This window comes from Pristis pectinata, chromosome 12 (assembly GCF_009764475.1).
Source record: "Pristis pectinata isolate sPriPec2 chromosome 12, sPriPec2.1.pri, whole genome shotgun sequence".
Lineage (NCBI taxonomy): Eukaryota > Metazoa > Chordata > Chondrichthyes > Rhinopristiformes > Pristidae > Pristis > Pristis pectinata.
This window is the reverse complement of record NC_067416.1, coordinates 7,217,074-7,235,789: the sequence shown is the minus strand read 5'-3', so window position 1 is coordinate 7,235,789 and position 18,716 is coordinate 7,217,074. Positions and strand designations below refer to the sequence as shown.

The window sequence follows — 18,716 nt, the reverse complement described above, 5'->3', positions numbered from 1 at the left end:
GTCAGAGAGATCACATGAGGTGCAGTTACTCTTGATAATCAAAATGAGGTTCTTCAAAGATGGTGTCAGAACTCTGTAGTCCAAAGGCAAGACTAAGTACGAGCTCAAGTTTGCTCACAGTGATCACCCATTGGGCTAATATTGAAGGGTTTGCTGTTGTGATTTGGGAAGTTCTCCATATTTTATATCCCTGCTTGTCTCCACTGATCAATGGAGAGTGAATTAAAGATTTAGTCCTGTTAGACAGTACAAAGCATTGGCCTATTTGATGGCATAGACCAACTAACAATTCATTAAACTTTAAGGATGGTTGGTACACAGGGACTTGAAGTGAAATGCTTTCTCTTGCAAGAAAGAAATTTGTTTTCTATTGCACGTTTCACAATCTCAGGATGTCCAATAACATGCTACAATGAATGAGCTGCATCTGAAATGTGGCTACTATTGTATATTTAAGCAGAGAGGCAGCCAGTTTTGCAAAGCAAGCTTCCATAAGCTGTATAGTGACAAAGACAAGATGATCTGATGTGGTGATGTTGTTTCATGGATAAATATAGCCCAGTGCTTAAGAAAAAGCTGGAAGTTATCCCTTCAAACAATGTAAGACTTTGAATTCAAGTCTCCGGAGTGGGACTTGAACCCATAACATTCTGGCCCAAAGACAAGAGAGAACCCACTGAGCCATATCTGGGAGATTACCGTGCTTAAATTCCTCATTTCTCTTCAGGTATTTATCACTCGTGCTGGGGTTTGGAAAGGCTAATTGAGATCAGACATTGGGCACAGATAAAGGAATATTGCAGATATGCGTAGCTCATTTCCACTTGCAAGGTGTATTTACCCTGCAATTAACCAGCCTACCATTCCTTTTTTATTTCAAAGTCTTCTTAAAATTAGTCAATATACAAGTGCAAACTTACTGATCATGGCACTTTGACCTCTGAGAGGTTTGCTTTTTTTCAGATTTCTGGACACCAGTGTAAAGCAGGGATAGATAACACATCCACTGACCAACACATTACATTCTCAGCCAATCTTTGTGCAGGTTCAATGGCAGCCAGCTGTGTGGTGAAAGGCAAAGTCCATCAAAAGTGACACATGATCTTTGGACACCCTAGTGTAATTTTAACGTTAATCATTCCAAGCTTTTCAGAAAGCTAGCTGTTATTTTACATTGTTCTTTGCGGAATATCTGTTCTTTAAGCTGACGTTGGTTGTTGGTCCCAGTGTGGAGTGTACATTCTTGCCCTCCTCTTCATCACAGCTTGGAGCATCTGGACAATGAGAAGAGGATTTGATGTGTTGTGAGAACAAACGGATAGAAGATGATCACAATTGCTGTTGAGCATGAAAGTCCTACACATCTTGATGTGTACAAAAGGTGACATTGTGTAGATAGCTGTTATTTTCCTCCCTGTGAAGTCTGCTTGGAATTGGTAATTTGTTCATATTATGGAGTCAAAGAGCACAGAAACAGGCCCTTCAGCCCAACTGGTCCATGCTGACCAAGATTCCCATCTAAGATAATCCCATTTTGCCCATATCAGTCTAAACCTTTCCTATCCATGTACCTGTCCAAGTGCCTTTTAAATGTTGCCTCAATCACTTCCTGTGGCACCTTGTTCCATATACTGACCACCCTGTGGGTGTAAAAGTTGCCCCTCAGGTTCCTATTAAATCTTTCCCCTCTCACCTTAAACCTATGCCTTCTAGTCCTTGATTCGCCAACCCTGGGAAACAGACTGTGTACATTCATCCTACCCATGCCCCTCATAATTTTATACACCTCTATAAGATTACCCCTCGTTCTTCTACGCTCCAATGGAAAAAAAAAAGTCCTAATCTGCTCAACCTCTCTCCATAACTCAGGCCGTTGAGTCCCGGCAACATCCTCCTAAATCTCCTCTGCACTCTTTCCAGCTTAATAGAATCTTTCTTATAGCAGGGTGACCAAAACTGAGCACAATATTCCAAATGCAGCCTCACCAACGTCTTGTACAACTGCAATGTAACATCCCAACTTCTATACTCAGTGCCCTAACTGATGAAGGCCAGCTTGCCAAAAGCCCCTTCGCCAGCCTGTCTACCAACAATGCCACTTTCAGGAATATGATTAGTGTTTGGCTCTTACAATAAAGGCAAGAGGGTAGGGAGGTTGAAAACAGAATGTACCTGGCACCCAGTCAACGATTTTCCCAATTTCCTAACTTAAAGCTGAAAGAGAAAGTTTACAAAAAGACAGCATAGCACACAAATAAAAATATTTTATCTCAGCACCGCTTCCCTACACTAAGCCTATAGCTCTTGATTCCCTTTATATGTAAAAGATCAAATGAACTCTGTGCAGAAGCCAAGAGAGATACAGAAACCAACAGGTGACAAAACAGATAGTAATAGCTACAGAAGTGAGTATGAAAAGAAATTTTCACGTGATATCAAAGTCATTTTTATATGTATTTGGAAAAAATAGGGAGACCAGAAACCATATGGGTTCCTTGAAAAATTATTAAGTGATATTGTGAATGAAATTGAGGAGGTGGAAGATAGTTTGAACAATTTTGTGTGTTTGTTGCTACAGGAGAGGAAAAGGAAACTAATATTGTAATGAAAAGTATGGGATCTCACCAAAACTAACTTAACCAAACATATTGAAGATAACAATGGTACTAAAGAGTGTCACTTCAGGATTTTAAAAAGAAGTGGATGAAAACTTTGCCGATCCTGTAATAATTATCTTACAAAGTTCTCTTGATTTAGAAATTGTTCCACACAAAAAATAAAACATTGCATGTTATTCTGCTACTTAAGAGAGGCAAATTGCACACATTTGACATTGAGAAATTACTGAAGGTTGTAACTAAGTTAAGCATGGCCTTGGAACATTTTCAGATGATGAAACAGAGCTAGCATGGATTTGTAAAAGATAAGTCATGCCAATGGGCCTGACTCAATTTTCTTAAAAGGGACTGAAGTAGCAGAATGGTGAAGGCCTGTGGAAATTATCTAGATGGAATTCCAGAAGACATTGGATAAAGTTGCTCATAAGAGACTATTGGGTAACGTAGAACATTGTGCAATTGAAGACAGTTTATTGAACTAGTAAGGAAAATGACTAACACTGTAAATGAAACTGTGGAGATGGAAGACGTGTTGAATAATTATTTCATGTTTGTACCTGGAGCGGGGATAATGGCCTTGTACTAAGATTGTCAGGATGTCGTCAACCAGTGACATCCTGCATGAATTTGTGTGGAGGAAACAACTATTCATTACTATGATAAACAATTTAGGTGAGGCAATACGAAGCTGTATATCGAGGATTATTAATGGAATGATAGTTGTTCTTATAAGCAGTCTAACTTATTTGTTGAGGGCATTCAACAAATTTCACCAAATAGTCTGGAAGAACAAATGTCTGTGGCGTCAGTTTCCAAATAAGTTTGGTCAACTATTGACCATTTATTTTATGGGTTTCTGCTTGCGATGTATACATTAGATCATGGTAAACTACATGTGTTTAGGACATGGAAACTGTGCCCATTTTTATGAATTAGTGAGGCATTATGGATTTGTGGCAAAGTGCAGTTAATGAGCCACATTGAAAACTCCTATCTTGAACCTACGTACCCAAAGGGACTAGAACAATCCTCTTAGCCAGCTCAGATGTCAACTGGCTTCCAAGCATCAACAGACACCCTTACCTTTGTGGGCACTGCTTGCCCAGGTAATATGATGGCTGAAGAAGGAGAAAACAGTAGATCCTCAAAAGATGGTCCCTTCCACGTGCAGCAATTAGTGTCCATTGTTTATTTCAATTCTAGAATTCATAGAGTTTTTTCGTTAGTCGGAAGTATTAATGGATATTGGTGTCCGGAGTGGGGTCACAGATCTACCACTGAATGGCAGAGTGGTCTTAGGGGCCTAACCGAGCTACTTTTGGCCCAGTGGTCATATGGTCTTTCAGATAAAGTAACTGCATTTATTTAGCTCGGATGTTTATTTGTCCTCGTTGATCTGTAAAAGATAGTTGTTTTACCATTAACTAAATAGCCTACCCCATTTTCATTAAATGGAGCATGTAGGTTTTCAGGATGTTGCATTCAGGTGCATGTTTGGTGAATCTGTCATGCAGTTTGATTGCAGTTTGCTGCTTCGGCACATCTTTTATCTCCCAACTTGCCCTCCCTCCTGTGCAGCACTTTGTCTTGGGTTCATTATTTGTCCGGGTTAGTGGCTGCGGAATCCTTTGTATCCACCGAGGAGAGCAGACGCCTCATCTGCGAGACTCATGCTTGCAGTGAGGTGTGAGCCCCGTGTATGTGCTCATGCACCTAGAATGGGACGAATCCATAAACTCCCTTTGGAAGCAGGTGTTAAAACCAAATGAATCAGAACTATCTACGTTTCTATGGCAAACACACATGTTTAAAATAATGATATGGATATGTATTTTCATCAGGAGACTTAAAAACTCATTACAACTCGGGCTACTAATTTTTAAGCACTACTGACTTCAATGGCTCATATCGTGACAATGTACTTGCCACATAAAGTCCATTTTAAAAGAGGTCCAAAGTATTTTTTTTGTTCAAAACTTACAAAGGCTAATAAACAGTTGGCAGGGTATCCATCTCAGATGATGTATTCCAATCTCTGATAATGTTAATAAACTATTTAATAGGCAATCACAACTGCTCGATTGAATTACCCTTTGCAACTCTATACCAACCATCTGTTAAGCTTCAAGTGTCCATATAATATTCCTTGGAGCTTCTGGTAAGCACACAAGTTTTATTTCTGAAAAATACTTCTTTTAGAGTCATAGAATTGTACAGCACGGAAAGGGGTCCTTCTGCCCAACATGTTCATACCAACTTTTTACCTATCTATACTAATCCCATTTGATACAGAACAGATCTGCAAACAACAGGGTCGCAGTAAGTTTGCAGTAAGTTTACAGTGCTCCTAGAGTTGAGGTCCTGAAATACTCAAGGACAGTGTCTATCCTACTGTCATAAGACTATTGAATGGTCCCCAAGTATGATAAGTTGGACTCTTAACCTCACAATCTACCTCGTTCTGGCCTTGCACCTTATTGTCTGTCTGCACTGCACTTTCCCTGTAACTGTAACACTATATTCTGCATTCTGTTATTGCTTTTCCCTTGTACTACCTCAATGTACTAATGTGATGAAATGATCTGTATGGATCGCATTCAAAACATTTTTTTTACTGTACCTTGGTACATGTGACAATAATAAACCAATTAACCAATTTACAGAAAGAGTAGGAGTGATTAAATTGAGGCTTTCAGGAATTTGAAAGGGATCCATAGATGGGTAGAGGGAAATATTTTTCTGTAGTGGGAAACCTAGGACTAAGGGAACATAATCAGACAGAAATTATGAAAAGCTTCTTCACACACAGGCTGGTGGCAGTGCAGAAATCTCTCCAACAAAAAGCAGTAGATGTTGGCTCAATTTTAAATGTGAAACTGAAGGATTTTATTTTTACCAACCAGTGCATGTGGCTTGAATCGATGCAGATTAGCCACAATCTCATTGGTTGTCACTGAAATGCTGAATGATTTACTCTTGTGTGATGTCTGTGAGCTTTTCCCCTCCATAGATTATCTCATGGGCTGTATACACCTGTCATTGTAGCCCTTAGCCAAGATGTCTGAAACATCACTAAATAGGGAGGGAGTGGTGTACCAGGGAGAGTAATCTGGGTCTGAGCATCCATACAATGACAGCTTGTATTTAGATGGCATATTTAATGTAAAGCAATCCAAGATAATTCTCATGAATGATCAGACAAAATTTGGTGTGTGGCTGTGGATGATGTCAGGAAAGTTGACCAAACATTTGGTCAAAGGAATAAGAAGCATCTTAAATGAAGGGTGAAAAGAGCAGAGATCCAAGAAGGGAATTTCAGAGGTAGGAGCCAAGACAGCTGGTAGCACCCCTGTGAATAGAGGGGTAAGGAAAGCCTATATGTGGTTTTTCTTGGCATATAGACGGAGGTGGCACATTTTTTAAAAAAAAAAGCTATGAATTACTTGGTAAAGTCTAGATTCCTATTCAAAGGCCACCCTTAGAGCATTCTATGGAGTGAGTGACCATCTCTTGAAGCCCTTTGTGACCATCTGGAAACAAGACATGCTATTCTTTTTCAGGAAATTGGGGCAGGGACAATAGTAAAGTACAGACCTGATCAGTCATTAAAGCTGTAATTTTAATGCAATCTGAATTTGCTATCGTGCTACATTGTTTTCCTGAGCTTTGCTGGTTAGCAAGAGAAGGGTTGCAAGTGTTGATTCAGCATTGAAACTCTGGTCCACAGATGTGACACGATCACTGAGGGTGAGGAAAGGCGGCTTGAAGCTGCATTTGGGCCTTGTTATACTTATCTCTGCACTGGTTATGTTGGGAGGTTATTGAGACTTGACAGTCTAATCTCAGTTGGGTTTAAAGTGAGAAATGCCCACCGATCATGGTGTTTTAGTGGAAAGATTTCCTCTGATTTGTTTCTATAAAATTCATAAACCTATTAGAATGTTTAATTTTGCTGAAAGTGGGTATCTATAGAGAGCTTGTCATTGTAGTCACTGTGTAATTATGTGTTATTATGTAGTTATAATAAAGAACTACAGTTCCCAGTAGGCAGTGCAAGGGGTCACATGGGGGAACAGGAAGGGGCTGTAAAAAGAGAGGGGAAAAGCAAGCTGTCTAGTATTGGTTAATAAAATATTCAGATGTTAAACCCACGCAAAATTTGTCTCTTGATGAAGAACAAACATAACAGTCACTGTGTTGCTAACTAAAGGAAGTCTCTTCCATGCTCTTGAAGCAGTATATATGTGTTGTCTCTTTTGAGCTTTGAATTCCATGGCAATTTTAAAAAATTGTAGGAATAAGCCCAATCTTGTCAGACAGGTAGTTTTTCTTTACTTGATATACTCCAGCAACTGGTGTGCTGGATAATTTTAATCTCTGAATTTATTAGTGTTTGACTTTTGAGAACTCACATTAAACCATGTTCCACTTCTACAGTAAGATAGTTTACACTGATTTTTGTATTACTCTAGAACATGCCTTCACCATGTGTTTTACTCAGTTCTTCATTTATAAAAACAATTTTAAGGGACTTAGCACTGGGTCAGATCCCCTGATTTGTTTCTTTATGAAGTAATATGTCAGTTACTTTACCAGAACAACTATTTCACCACACCAGCTGAAGAATTTAAATTTGGTCATTAATCTCGAAGTTAAGAAAATCTAGTCATTAGTAAGGATGATTACAAAACTACCAGACTGTCATTAAAAACTTGACTTAACAACCTGACCTTAGTTGGGTTCAAAAATGTTCTTTGGGGAGGAAGTTTGCCTTCTTGCTCTTGTCTGGCCTTGTGTGACTCTGGACTCCCCAATATGGTCGACTGTTAAATGCCCTCTGTCACTCTTTTCAAGGGCAGTTAGGCCAGATACTGAGAAACAAATTAATATTTTTAAAAATCTCACTTAAGAAATAAAAGCCCTTCTTACTAACGTGAAACCAGATGTACTTTAAACAAATAAGGTAGAAATAACATTAATGTTAAATAGTTGTAAGTTAGTGTAAACTGCTTGCACACAGATCCTTTGTGGCTGTGTCAATGTTGTCCAATAAGATTAAGATCCCAGGGATCAGTAGGTGTCAACCAATAAGTGAGCAGTGTTCACACAAGTGCTGTAAAATCAGTTGTGGATCATTCTCCAGTCATAACTGGGTAAAAAATATGCATGTTGAGGTTTTCTGAGCACCATCTGGTTCTCCCATCGAGGCTGACATAATCATTTCGTAGAATGAGTTACTTTCAAGAAAATCAAACCAGAATATTGTAGTTTGAGGTCTAAAATGTCTCCCCAATGGATCTTTCCACAAAACCTTTAAATAATGATATCTCATTATTTTTAGGAATCCTAACCTACTGTTTTGATAGTATGTCAAGTGGTTTGGTGTGAGAATCATTAATCATAATACAGCACCAGTAAATGGAAGGGCAGTGGTTAGCATTCTGTGTTTGCATCCTAGAGACTGGGATTCAAATTCAGTGCAAACTCTTAAAATGTAAATCCTCTTGCTGCCAGCTCTAAGGCGATGGGAATATTTGAATGAGGCAGATTTTTTTAAACTCCAAAATAAACTTTATTCATCCTAAAAAAAACACTCCATATACAACAATAATACAGTGCAAAGCTTTAAATTCGTGTATGGATCAATCCTTGGTGTTACCTTTTTATATAAAAAACACAGAAACGATGCCACTCGTGTGGCTCCCTGGGGGGCTACCCCAATCCCATATTTGCAATATTTAAGGGGCTTCCTCGCCTGACCCCACCCCTCCCTCTCCTGTGGCAGAAGAACCCTAAACTGTCGTCCTTAACGTTGTGTGAACCCATGGCTGAAATAAGCAGCTCATCTCTCAGAGAGGCCACGAGGCTGGTAGTGTAAGTGGGGGAAACATATTTTGGTCAGGGTTGGGGGAAGAAGATTTGCATTCCTGATGCATTATTTGGATTAAGTAGAAGTAGATTTGTCCCCTTCTAAATTCAGCAATGGCTGGAAGTGGTAGCTGGTGACATCAGGTCATGTCACAGTACTGAAATTCCTTGTGTTGCTAGGCTGATTAAGAATAACACCCAAAACACAAAATTGCTGCTGCATTTCCCACAATGTTGAGCACAGTCAATGTACTTTTGAAGTGCAGAGAGACCTGGCACATCCTGAGCTTTTGAAGGGCACCCTATAAATGGGAGTCATACCATTCCTTCCATCTAAGTGCAAGTCTCCAGTGTGGGAGCAAGTATAGATTGCTGCTGGTCTTTTATATTCGAGGGAAAGGATCTTCGAAGAGGGTTGTCGAAGCTTACAGAGGGATATTGATAGGATGCAGAGCTGGGCTGACAAGTGGCAGATGGAGTTCAATCCGGAGAAGTGTGAAGTGGTACACTTTGGAAGGACAAACTCCAAGGCGGAGTACGAGGTTAATGGCAGGATTCTGGGGAGTGTGGAGGAGCAGAGGGATCTGGGGGTTCATATCCACAGATCACTGAAAGTTGCCTCACAGGTGGATAGGGTAGTTAAGAAAGCTAATGGAATGTTAGCTTTCATAAGTCGTGGGATCGAGTTTAAGAGCCGCGAGGTAATGATGCTGCTCTACAAAACTCTGGTTAGACCACACTTGGAGTACTGTGTCCAATTCTGGTTGCCTCGTTATAGGAAGGATGTGGAAGCGTTGGAAAGGGTGCAGAGGAGATTTACTTGGATGCTGCCTGGATTGGAGAATATGGATTATGAGGAGAGACTAAAGGAGCTAGGGCTTTACTCTTTGGAGAGAAGGAGGATGGGGGGAGACATGATAGAGGTGTACAAAATATTAAGAGGAATAGATAGAGTGGACAGCCAGCGCCTCTTTCCCAGGGCACAAATGCTCAACACAAGAGGGCATGGCTTTAAGGTAATGGGTGGGAAGTTCAAGGGAGATGTCAGAGGGAGGTTTTTCACCCAGAGAGTGGTTGGTGCATGGAATGCGCTGCCTAGGGTGGTGGTGGAGGTTGATATGTTGGTCAAGTTCAAGAGCTTGTTAGGTAAGCATATGGAGGAATTTAAAATAGGGGGATATGTGGGAGGAAGGGGTTAGTTAGTCTTAGACGTGGTTTAAAGGTCGGCACAACATGGTGGGCTGAAGGGCCTGTATTGTGCTGTATTGTTCTATGTTGTGTGGTTCTATGGAAAGTTCACAACTCTGCTAGACTCGCTGATAATTGATTCTGCTCCCACTTCCCCCATTTCTGAGGTCTGAGGTTATCCAGAAACTGATAGGAACAAGCTGTGATGCCACTCTGCGAGTACTTAGCACCTCTGCCATGATATTGGCCTTCTCATTGGTGTAGGGCCGTGCACCTGTCTGGGCCACAGACACTCGTACCAAATGTGTGGATATGCAGCTAAGTTCTGCAGTGGATGCTATCACTAGAATCCTGAAATTTACTCGAACTCGCTTGTTTCTGGTGCTGGACAATAATGCTCCAATAAACGTATGCCATAACAAGCTACATTCAATGACGTCATCCGCAAGAATGACAGCCCAGACCTACCTGTCCACAGAGATTTTAAAATCCTCACGGCTTGATGTCTGGCCTTCTGGAAACTTTGCGGACACATGTACAAGCACTTGTGGAACACAACCGTGCAGCCTAGAGGAAAGCTTAGAATGAAACCGATATCTGGGATAAACATCCAATCTCCAACCCAACAGTAAAGCATCCTGGTTTTAACCTTGTACAAAAATGCAGAAGGCTCCAAATCAGATCTGAACTGGTCACAGCCACTTCAAGCACTGATGGCACAAGTAGTCTAATAAGAACTCTATGGAATCTGTCTGTAGGAACCCTGATCAAAGCATGGACCCATAACAAATTTGGCAGTGATATTTTGGTGATGCATTCACTTTCCTTCGGCTTTGGACTGGTTCAGCAACTGTATAACTGTCGCTTCAAGTTAGCCCTATGAAAAGAAGGGTGTCAGAGGCAAATTATAACAGCCCATACAGCCCTGGTGTCATTCCTGGATGACATGGTACAATGGGTTGTGACTACAATATATAGGCCTTCAGCCCACAATGTGTGTGTCGACCACTATGCCAATCCAAACTGATCCCATGTGTCTGCATATGGTCTCTCTCCCTCCATTCCCTGCATGTTCATGTGCCTGTCCAAATGCCTCTTAAATGTTGCTGTCATATCTGCTTCCACCACTTCCCCTGGCAGTGTGTTCCAGGCACCTCCCACTCTCTGTGTGTTTAAAAAAAAACTTGCCTCGTAAATCTCCTTTAAACTTTCCCCCACTCACCTTAAACCTATGCCCTCTGGTATTTGACATTTCCACTCTGGAGGAAAGACTATCTACCGTATCTATACCTCTCATAATTTGATGTACTTCTATGTAGTCATTAAGTTATCGAAGTATTGAAAACTTGGTCTAAAGGTCCAGAGACCTGAGCTTGAATTCTACCATGGTTACTCGGAAATGTAAATTCAAGTAATTAAATAATCATTAATAAAAATCTGGTATCAGCAATGGTGCAATTTCTGGCTTATAGTAAGAACTCAGTTGCTCAGGGAAGGAAAGAGTCATAGAGTTATACAGCATGGAAGCAGGCCCTTCGGCCCAATTCATCCGTGCCAACCAAGATGCTGCATCCAAGCTAGTCCCATTTGCCAGAGTTTGGCCCATAACCTTCTAAACCTTTCCAATCCATGTACCTGTTCAACTGTCTTTTAAAAGTTGTTGTTGTATCCGCCTCAACACTTCCTCTGGCAGTTCATTCCACATAGATCCCATCCTTGGTGTAAAAAAAAAGTTGCCCATCTAATTCCAAATTAATCTTTCCCCTCTCTCTTTAAACCTCTGCCCTCTAGTTCTTGATTTCCCAATCCTGGGAAAAAGACTGAGTGCATTCACCTTATCCATGCCTCTCATGATTTTATACACTCTATAAGATCATCGCTCAGTCTCCTATGCTTTAAGGAATAAAGTCCTGGCCTGTCCAACCTCTCCGTATAACTCAGTCCCTCAAGTCCTGGCAATGTCCTTGTAAATCTTTTCTCGTCCTGGCAACATCCTTGTAAACTCTTTCCAGTTTAGTAACATCTTTGCTATAGCAGGACGACCAAAACTGAACACAATACTCCAAGTGTGGCCTCACCAGCGTCCTGTACAACTGCACCATGACCTCCCAACTTTTATACTCAATGCCCTGACTTATGAAGGCCAGCATGCCAAAAGCCACCTGCACCACCCTGTCTACCTGTGATTCCACTTTTAGTGAACCATGTACTTGTACTCCAAGGTCCCACTGTTCTGCAACACTCCCCAGGGCCAAGTTGCCATTCTCACCTGGCCTGGTCTACATGCAACTCTAGACCCATAAATGAAGCAGACCCTTAACTGGGCTCCGAAGTGGCCCAGTTAGGCACTTGGTTCGGGATGCTAGATAAGTGCTGGCCCAGCTTGCAACAGCAGCATGAGCTTAAAAGTAAGTAAATAAAACTTGGGACCACACAGTTTGTTGCACACTGGATAATATCCTTACCAAGTGATTGTTGTGTTCAGTTTTGGTCTCCCTGCTATAGAAAAGATGCCATTAAGCTGGAAAGAGTGCAGAAAAGATTTATGAGGATGTTGCCAGGACTTGAGGGACTGAGTTATAGGGAGAGGTTGAGCAGCTAGGACTTTATTCATTGGAGCATAGGAGAATGAAAGGTGATCTTAGAGGTGTATAAAATCATGAGGGGCATAGATAGGTTGAATACACACAGTCTTTTCCCCAGGGTTGGGGAATCAAGAACTAGAGGGCATAGGTTTAGGGTGAGAGGGGAGAGATTTAATGATAATCTGAGGGACATTTTTTTCACCCAGAAGGTGGTCCGTATGTGGAATGAGCTGCCAGAGGAAGTGGTTGAGGCAGGTACATTAACAATATTTAAAAGGCACTTGGACAGGTACATGAATAGGAAAGGTTCAGAGGGATATGGGCCAAACACAGGCAAATGGGAATTGCTCAGGTTGGCAACTTGGTCAGCATGGATGAGTTGGGCCGAAAGGCCTCTTTCCATGGTTCTCAAAAGAACCATTTTCATTGATTCATTTGGGTGTGTGACCAAATCATGGGTGTATACTATTCCAGCTTGATTTCTGTTTTAGTCTGCTGTAAAATGCTATAAAAACACAATTTGCATTAAATGTAACTTAAGCTGAAAGTTCCACCATCACTTGTACAGGGAATGGTGATTTTTGTTCTGCATGCAGAAAATCTATTTCTACCAGTTCTTTCTCCCCCTCCCCACCTCACTCTCACTATGTTTAGAAAGAACAAGGCTGCTTCTGCTTGCTCTGTACTGCTCGCTCTCCTTTCTGGTGCTATTTGTTTCTGTGCTGTATGACTCTATGATCCTACAATGGCACCTTGATGTGCAAATGTAATGAGGAAGAAGACGTTAATAATGTCTGGTATTTCAGAAACTTCAAATGTACATAGAACAGTATGGCCCTTCAGCCCACGATGTCTGTACCAATCACAATGCCAAACGTACCTTTGGGAAAGGTCACCCTTCTTTCTAAAATCAAACTGTGGCTAATTTAATTGATGTTCTAAGCTCTAATGAAATAAAAGGTCTTGGAAAACATTTTCTCTTTCAGATTTTCAAAGATGGCAGGAGATGCAGTGGATCTCACTAAATTTAACATCGATGCTCCGCGATGGGATCAGAGCACTTTCATGGGTCGGTTAAAGCACTTTTTCAACATCACAGACCCACGCACAGTGGTATTGTCCAATGCAAGCCTCGATAAAGCAAAGGACCTGGTTGACAGGTGCAGGTACACAATTTATTACTGCAGTCTAGGAATGTAGGTGGTTTGAGACTAGCAATTCCTTTCCTGAGGCAATTCCTTTCCACCCACAGGTGCTGCTTGACCTGCTGAGTTCCTCCAGAAGATTGTTTGTTGCTCCCCAGCATTAGTACATGAAGTTAGGGAGAGGAACTGGCTTACCTGAACAGCACAGTGAGGTGTTGTATTGTACAAAGCCATGAGAGAATTGAATAAAAAAGATGTGCGTTTGGCATCTTTCACAACATTGGGACATCCCAGACCACTTTAAGTAGAAAACAAAAATGTTGAAAACGCTCAACTAATCAGGCAGCATCTGCAAAGAGAGAGAGAAACAGAGACAGTGTCAGGACAATGGCTTTGAAAGAAGATGGAAACGTCAAGCACTGAATCGTGGTCAAGGTGTAGGCCTGGCAGGGTGGTGATGTGGGGCAGGAGCGAAGGAAATTATGTTAATAAGGACAACAAGAATGATGATACTATGAATGGATTAGTGCAAGGCAAAAAGGGTGGTAATATGGTAAGTACAGGAACAAAAGGTGTCCTTGTGTAGTTTAAATGGTAAACCATTACTACTGATAAGATAAGATTTCTTTATTAGTCACGTGTACATTGAAACACACAGTGACGTGCATCTTTTGCTCAGAGTGTTCTGGGGGCAGCCTGCAAGTGTCGCCACGCTTCTGGTGCCAACATAGCATGCTCACAACTTCCTAACCCATATGTCTTTTGAATGTGGGAGGAAACCGGAGCACCCGGAGGAAACGTACGCAGACATGGGGAGAACTCTTTACAGACAGGAATTGAAACCGGGTCGTTGGCGCTGTAATAGCGTTACGCTAACCGCTACACTACCGTGCCTGCCGTCTACACTACCGTGTCTGGTGTCTGAGAAAATGGAAGTGGTGGTTAAGTTGTTGAACTCAAACTTTGAGGCTGGTGGGCTGTAATTGAAAGATGAGATACTGTTTCTTGAGCTAGAATTGAGCTCAAGATTGGAGGAACCTCAGGACAAAGATGTCATAGACAAGGTGCAATTAAAATGGCAAGTAGCCAGAGATGGGCACCCACAAGTGGACCAAGTGAATGTGCTTGGCAAAGCAACCACCCAGTCTGGGTTTTGTCTCCATTGTGAGCAGCAGATTGAGTGTACCAAGCTGTGAGCTGTGTAAGTAAATCACTGTTTCACCTGGAAAGATTGTTACTGGCTCTGGCCCTGGGAAAGGAGGAAGCGAATGGATAGTTGTTGCACTTCCTGCTAAAAGTTTCCAGTGTTTCCTGATTTTTATTTTATTTGTGTTTAAGCATATTTGAAATGCAACCTCTTAGTTTAAGGTGGAAAATGTAGGATTAAAACATAGAACAGTACAGCACAGGAACAGGCCCTTCGGCCCACAATGTCTGTGCTGACCATGATGCCAACCTAACTAAGCCCCCCCTGCCTGCACAAGGTCCATATCCCTGTCTGTCACATCTCAACATTGAGCTTCCAGTCCTGTCATTCTCTCAATCAAATTTCAGTAATAGCTACAGTATTGGAGTTCCATGCACTAATCCAGGCTCTAAGCTCATCTGCTTTACCCGTTATACTCCTTGCATTAAAATAAATACACCAGACCTTCATACCTGCTGTGTTCATTGTCCTGGCCCTGTCTATTTTCCCTGTTGGATTTACCTGACTTAACCATTGCCGATCTCTCCACCTGCTGACCTGCTGCTCCTACTTAGTACCAATGTAAAATAAGATCTCTTTATTAGTCACATGTACATTGAAACACACGGTGAAATGCATCTTTTGCATAGTGTTCTGGGGGCAGCCCGCAAGTGTCGCCACTCTTCTGGCGCCAAAATAGCGTGCCCACAGCTTCCTAACCCGTACGTCTTTGGAATGTGGGAGGAAACCGGAGCACCCGGAGGAAACCCACGCAGTCACGGGGAGAACGTACAAACTCCTTACAGGGGGTGGCCGGAATTGAACCCGGGTCTCTAGTGCTGTAATAGCTTTACGCTAACTGCTACTTTCCTTGCAGGGAGGGTTGCTAGTGCTGCTGAGGATGGTTTAAAGTAGTGTACAACCTGCCCTTCTTGTACAGGTCCCGCCTGCTCTAGAAGAGTTCCCAATGATCCAGGTATCTGAAGCCTTCCCTCCTACACCAGCTCTTTAGACATGCATTCAGCTGTACTATCTTCCTGTTTCTGGTCTCATAATCCGAACATTACAACCAGAAAGGTCCTGCTTTTTAAACAGGCAACCTCCTGCACATAGCAAGGTGACAGATAATTTTGACTGCAGGATAAATAACAGTGCAGCACTCCCTACATAGTGCATTGCAGGATCTCTCAGGTTATGTACTGGCAAATGAAATATAATTGTGGAGACACAAGAGACTGCAGGTGCTGGAATCTGGAGCAACACATGAAGAGCTGGAGGAAATCAGTGGGTCAGGCAGCATCTATGGAGGGAATTGGACAGTCGCCGTCTCGGGTCAAGACCCTTCATCTGGACGGGAAAGAAAGAGGGGAGGTAGCCAGCATAAAGAGGTGGGGGGGGGGGGAAGGGGTGGAGCAAGAGCTGGCAGGTGACAGGTGGATCCAGGTGAGGGGGATGATAAGCAGATGAGGGTGGGAGACAGTGAGAGAGAGAGAGAGACAGGGAGAGATGGAGGGAAAGAGATGTAGAGAGAGACAGTGAAAGGGCTGAAGATAATGGAATCACAAATATAGTTGTGCATATTATTAGTGTTAGACTCTTAAATAGATTTAATCAGACACAACCATATGAGCAATGATTATGTACTGAACATTAGGAATTAGGAGCAAAAGATTAGAATCTGGTCATTCAGTCCTCCTAGATTCCCCTAACATCCAAGTCCTTCTTCACAGAACTTGTAGTGAATCTCTTAATTGTTCCTTGTCCAAAATCCATTGGTTTCCCACTTAATGTTTTATCCTCAAAAGAACTCCACTAATTCATTAGCAATCCGTCTGCTTTATTAACCCACGGAAGTATCACCCTCGTTCCTATTGAGTGTGCTTTAATTCATTTTTCTTGATAGAACACAATTCTTTTCAAATGAAAGTTACCAGGGAAACATGCTTATGATTGCCAGGATAATATTTCTGACATTTTATTTTCAGGAATTGGAACAGTGTTTGCTTCTTTTCCATTAATCTCTCTTGAAAGCAAAATCTTTCAAATTCACACAGCTGTTTATGTGCACTGTCATCATGACCTCATCAACCTATCCTTTCCTCCGGGACAGAGTCTCCGACTTGTTTCCCACGCTGTACCAGAAAATAAATTTAAAAAAACTAAAGAAGAGTAAATTCCCGTTGGACAAACACATTTAAAGGCTGTTAAAATACCAGAAACTTGATAAGGATGCGAAACAGACACCACAATCACCAAAGACATGTCTGAATCCTTCAAGATAGTGGAGGCCCTTAAACATATACTGGGAGGAGGAAAAAAAGTGACTTTTTAGCAAAACTACTAAAATATTTTAGAGTCTCAGAATTTTTAGGAGCTAGGAGGGCATTCAGCCCATCGAGTGGGCTGCTGTTGCCCATTTCTGGGTAACAACAATCTGGTTAGTCCCCCTCCTTCACTCTCTCCACATAATCCTGCAAATCCTTTCCTTTTAAATATTTACCCAGTTTCCTTTTGAGTGCCACAACTTAATCTGGATTCACCTCCCCTCCAGCAGTGTATTCCAGATCTTAACCAATCAGTGTGCAAAAAGTGTTTGTTTTTAAGGCGAAGCTCTCTTTTCATCCTCCGTTTTCCACTTCAGCTTCCTCCCTCCACACCAACCACCCTTCCACAGGTCTAGCTGGGCCTCCTCCCTCTCGCCTCCCCCCCATCTCTCTCTCTCTCTCTTATCCTCTCTCTCTCTCTCTCTCTCTCTCTCTCTCTCTCTCTCTCTCTCTCTCTCTCTCTCTCTCTCTCTTATCCTCTCTCTCTCTCTTATCCTCTCTCTCTCTCTCTCTCTCTCTTATCCTCTCTCTCTCTCTCTCTCTCTCTTATCCTCTCTCTCTCTCTCTCTCTCTCTTATCCTCTCTCTCTCTCTCTCTCTCTCTTATCCTCTCTCTCTCTCTCTCTCTCTCTTATCCTCTCTCTCTCTCTCTCTTATCCTCTCTCTCTCTCTCTCTCTCTTATCCTCTCTCTCTCTCTCTCTCTCTTATCCTCTCTCTCTCTCTCTCTTATCCTCTCTCTCTCTCTCTCTCTTATCCTCTCTCTCTCTCTCTCTCTCTCTCTTATCCTCTCTCTCTCTCTCTTATCCTCTCTCTCTCTCTCTCTTATCCTCTCTCTCTCTCTCTCTTATCCTCTCTCTCTCTCTCTCTCTTATCCTCTCTCTCTCTCTCTCTCTTATCCTCTCTCTCTCTCTCTCTTATCCTCTCTCTCTCTCTCTCTCTCTTATCCTCTCTCTCTCTCTCTCTCTTATCCTCTCTCTCTCTCTCTTATCCTCTCTCTCTCTCTCTTATCCTCTCTCTCTCTCTCTCTTATCCTCTCTCTCTCTCTCTCTCTCTCTATCCTCTCTCTCTCTCTCTCTCTCTCTTATCCTCTCTCTCTCTCTCTCTCTCTTATCCTCTCTCTCTCTCTCTTATCCTCTCTCTCTCTCTCTCTTATCCTCTCTCTCTCTCTCTCTTATCCTCTCTCTCTCTCTCTTATCCTCTCTCTCTCTCTCTCTTATCCTCTCTCTCTCTCTCTCTCTCTCTCTCTCTCTCTCTCTCTCTCTCTCTCTCTCTCTCTCTCTCTCTCTTATCCTCTCTCTCTCTCTCTTATCCTCTCTCTCTCTCTCTTATCCTCTCTCTCTCTCTCTTATCCTCTCTCTCTCTCTCTCTTATCCTCTCTCTCTCTCTCTCTTATCCTCTCTCTCTCTCTCTCTTATCCCCTCTCTCTCTCTCTTATCCCCTCTCTCTCTCTCTTATCCCCTCTCTCTCTCTCTTATCCCCTCTCTCTCTCTTATCCCCTCTCTCTCTCTCTTATCCCCTCTCTCTCTCTCTTATCCCCTCTCTCTCTCTTATCCCCTCTCTCTCTCTCTTATCCCCTCTCTCTCTCTCTTATCCCCTCTCTCTCTCTTATCCTCTCTCTCTCTCTTATCCTCTCTCTCTCTCTCTTATCCTCTCTCTCTCTCTCTTATCCTCTCTCTCTCTCTCTTATCCTCTCTCTCTCTCTCTCTTATCCTCTCTCTCTCTCTCTCTTATCCTCTCTCTCTCTCTCTCTCTTATCCTCTCTCTCTCTCTCTCTCTTATCCTCTCTCTCTCTCTCTCTCTTA

The 18,716-nt window shown here is 42.2% G+C and overlaps 1 protein-coding gene across 4 annotated transcripts in view; it reads left to right on the top strand.

Annotated features, from left to right (window-relative positions):
* Positions 1–18,716, top strand: part of sfxn2 (sideroflexin 2) — an 84,799-nt gene that overhangs the window by 4,341 nt on the left and 61,742 nt on the right. For 2 of the 4 annotated variants that reach the window (XM_052027705.1, XM_052027703.1), the window contains exons 2-3: positions 1,265–1,381; positions 13,246–13,425. In XM_052027705.1, the coding sequence (XP_051883665.1) occupies positions 1,326–1,381; positions 13,246–13,425 (236 nt within the window). In that variant the 5' untranslated portion in view covers positions 1,265–1,325. The remainder of the gene's footprint in view (positions 1–1,264; positions 1,382–13,245; positions 13,426–18,716) is intronic. The other 2 variants (XM_052027704.1, XM_052027707.1) reach the window with 2 other exon arrangements.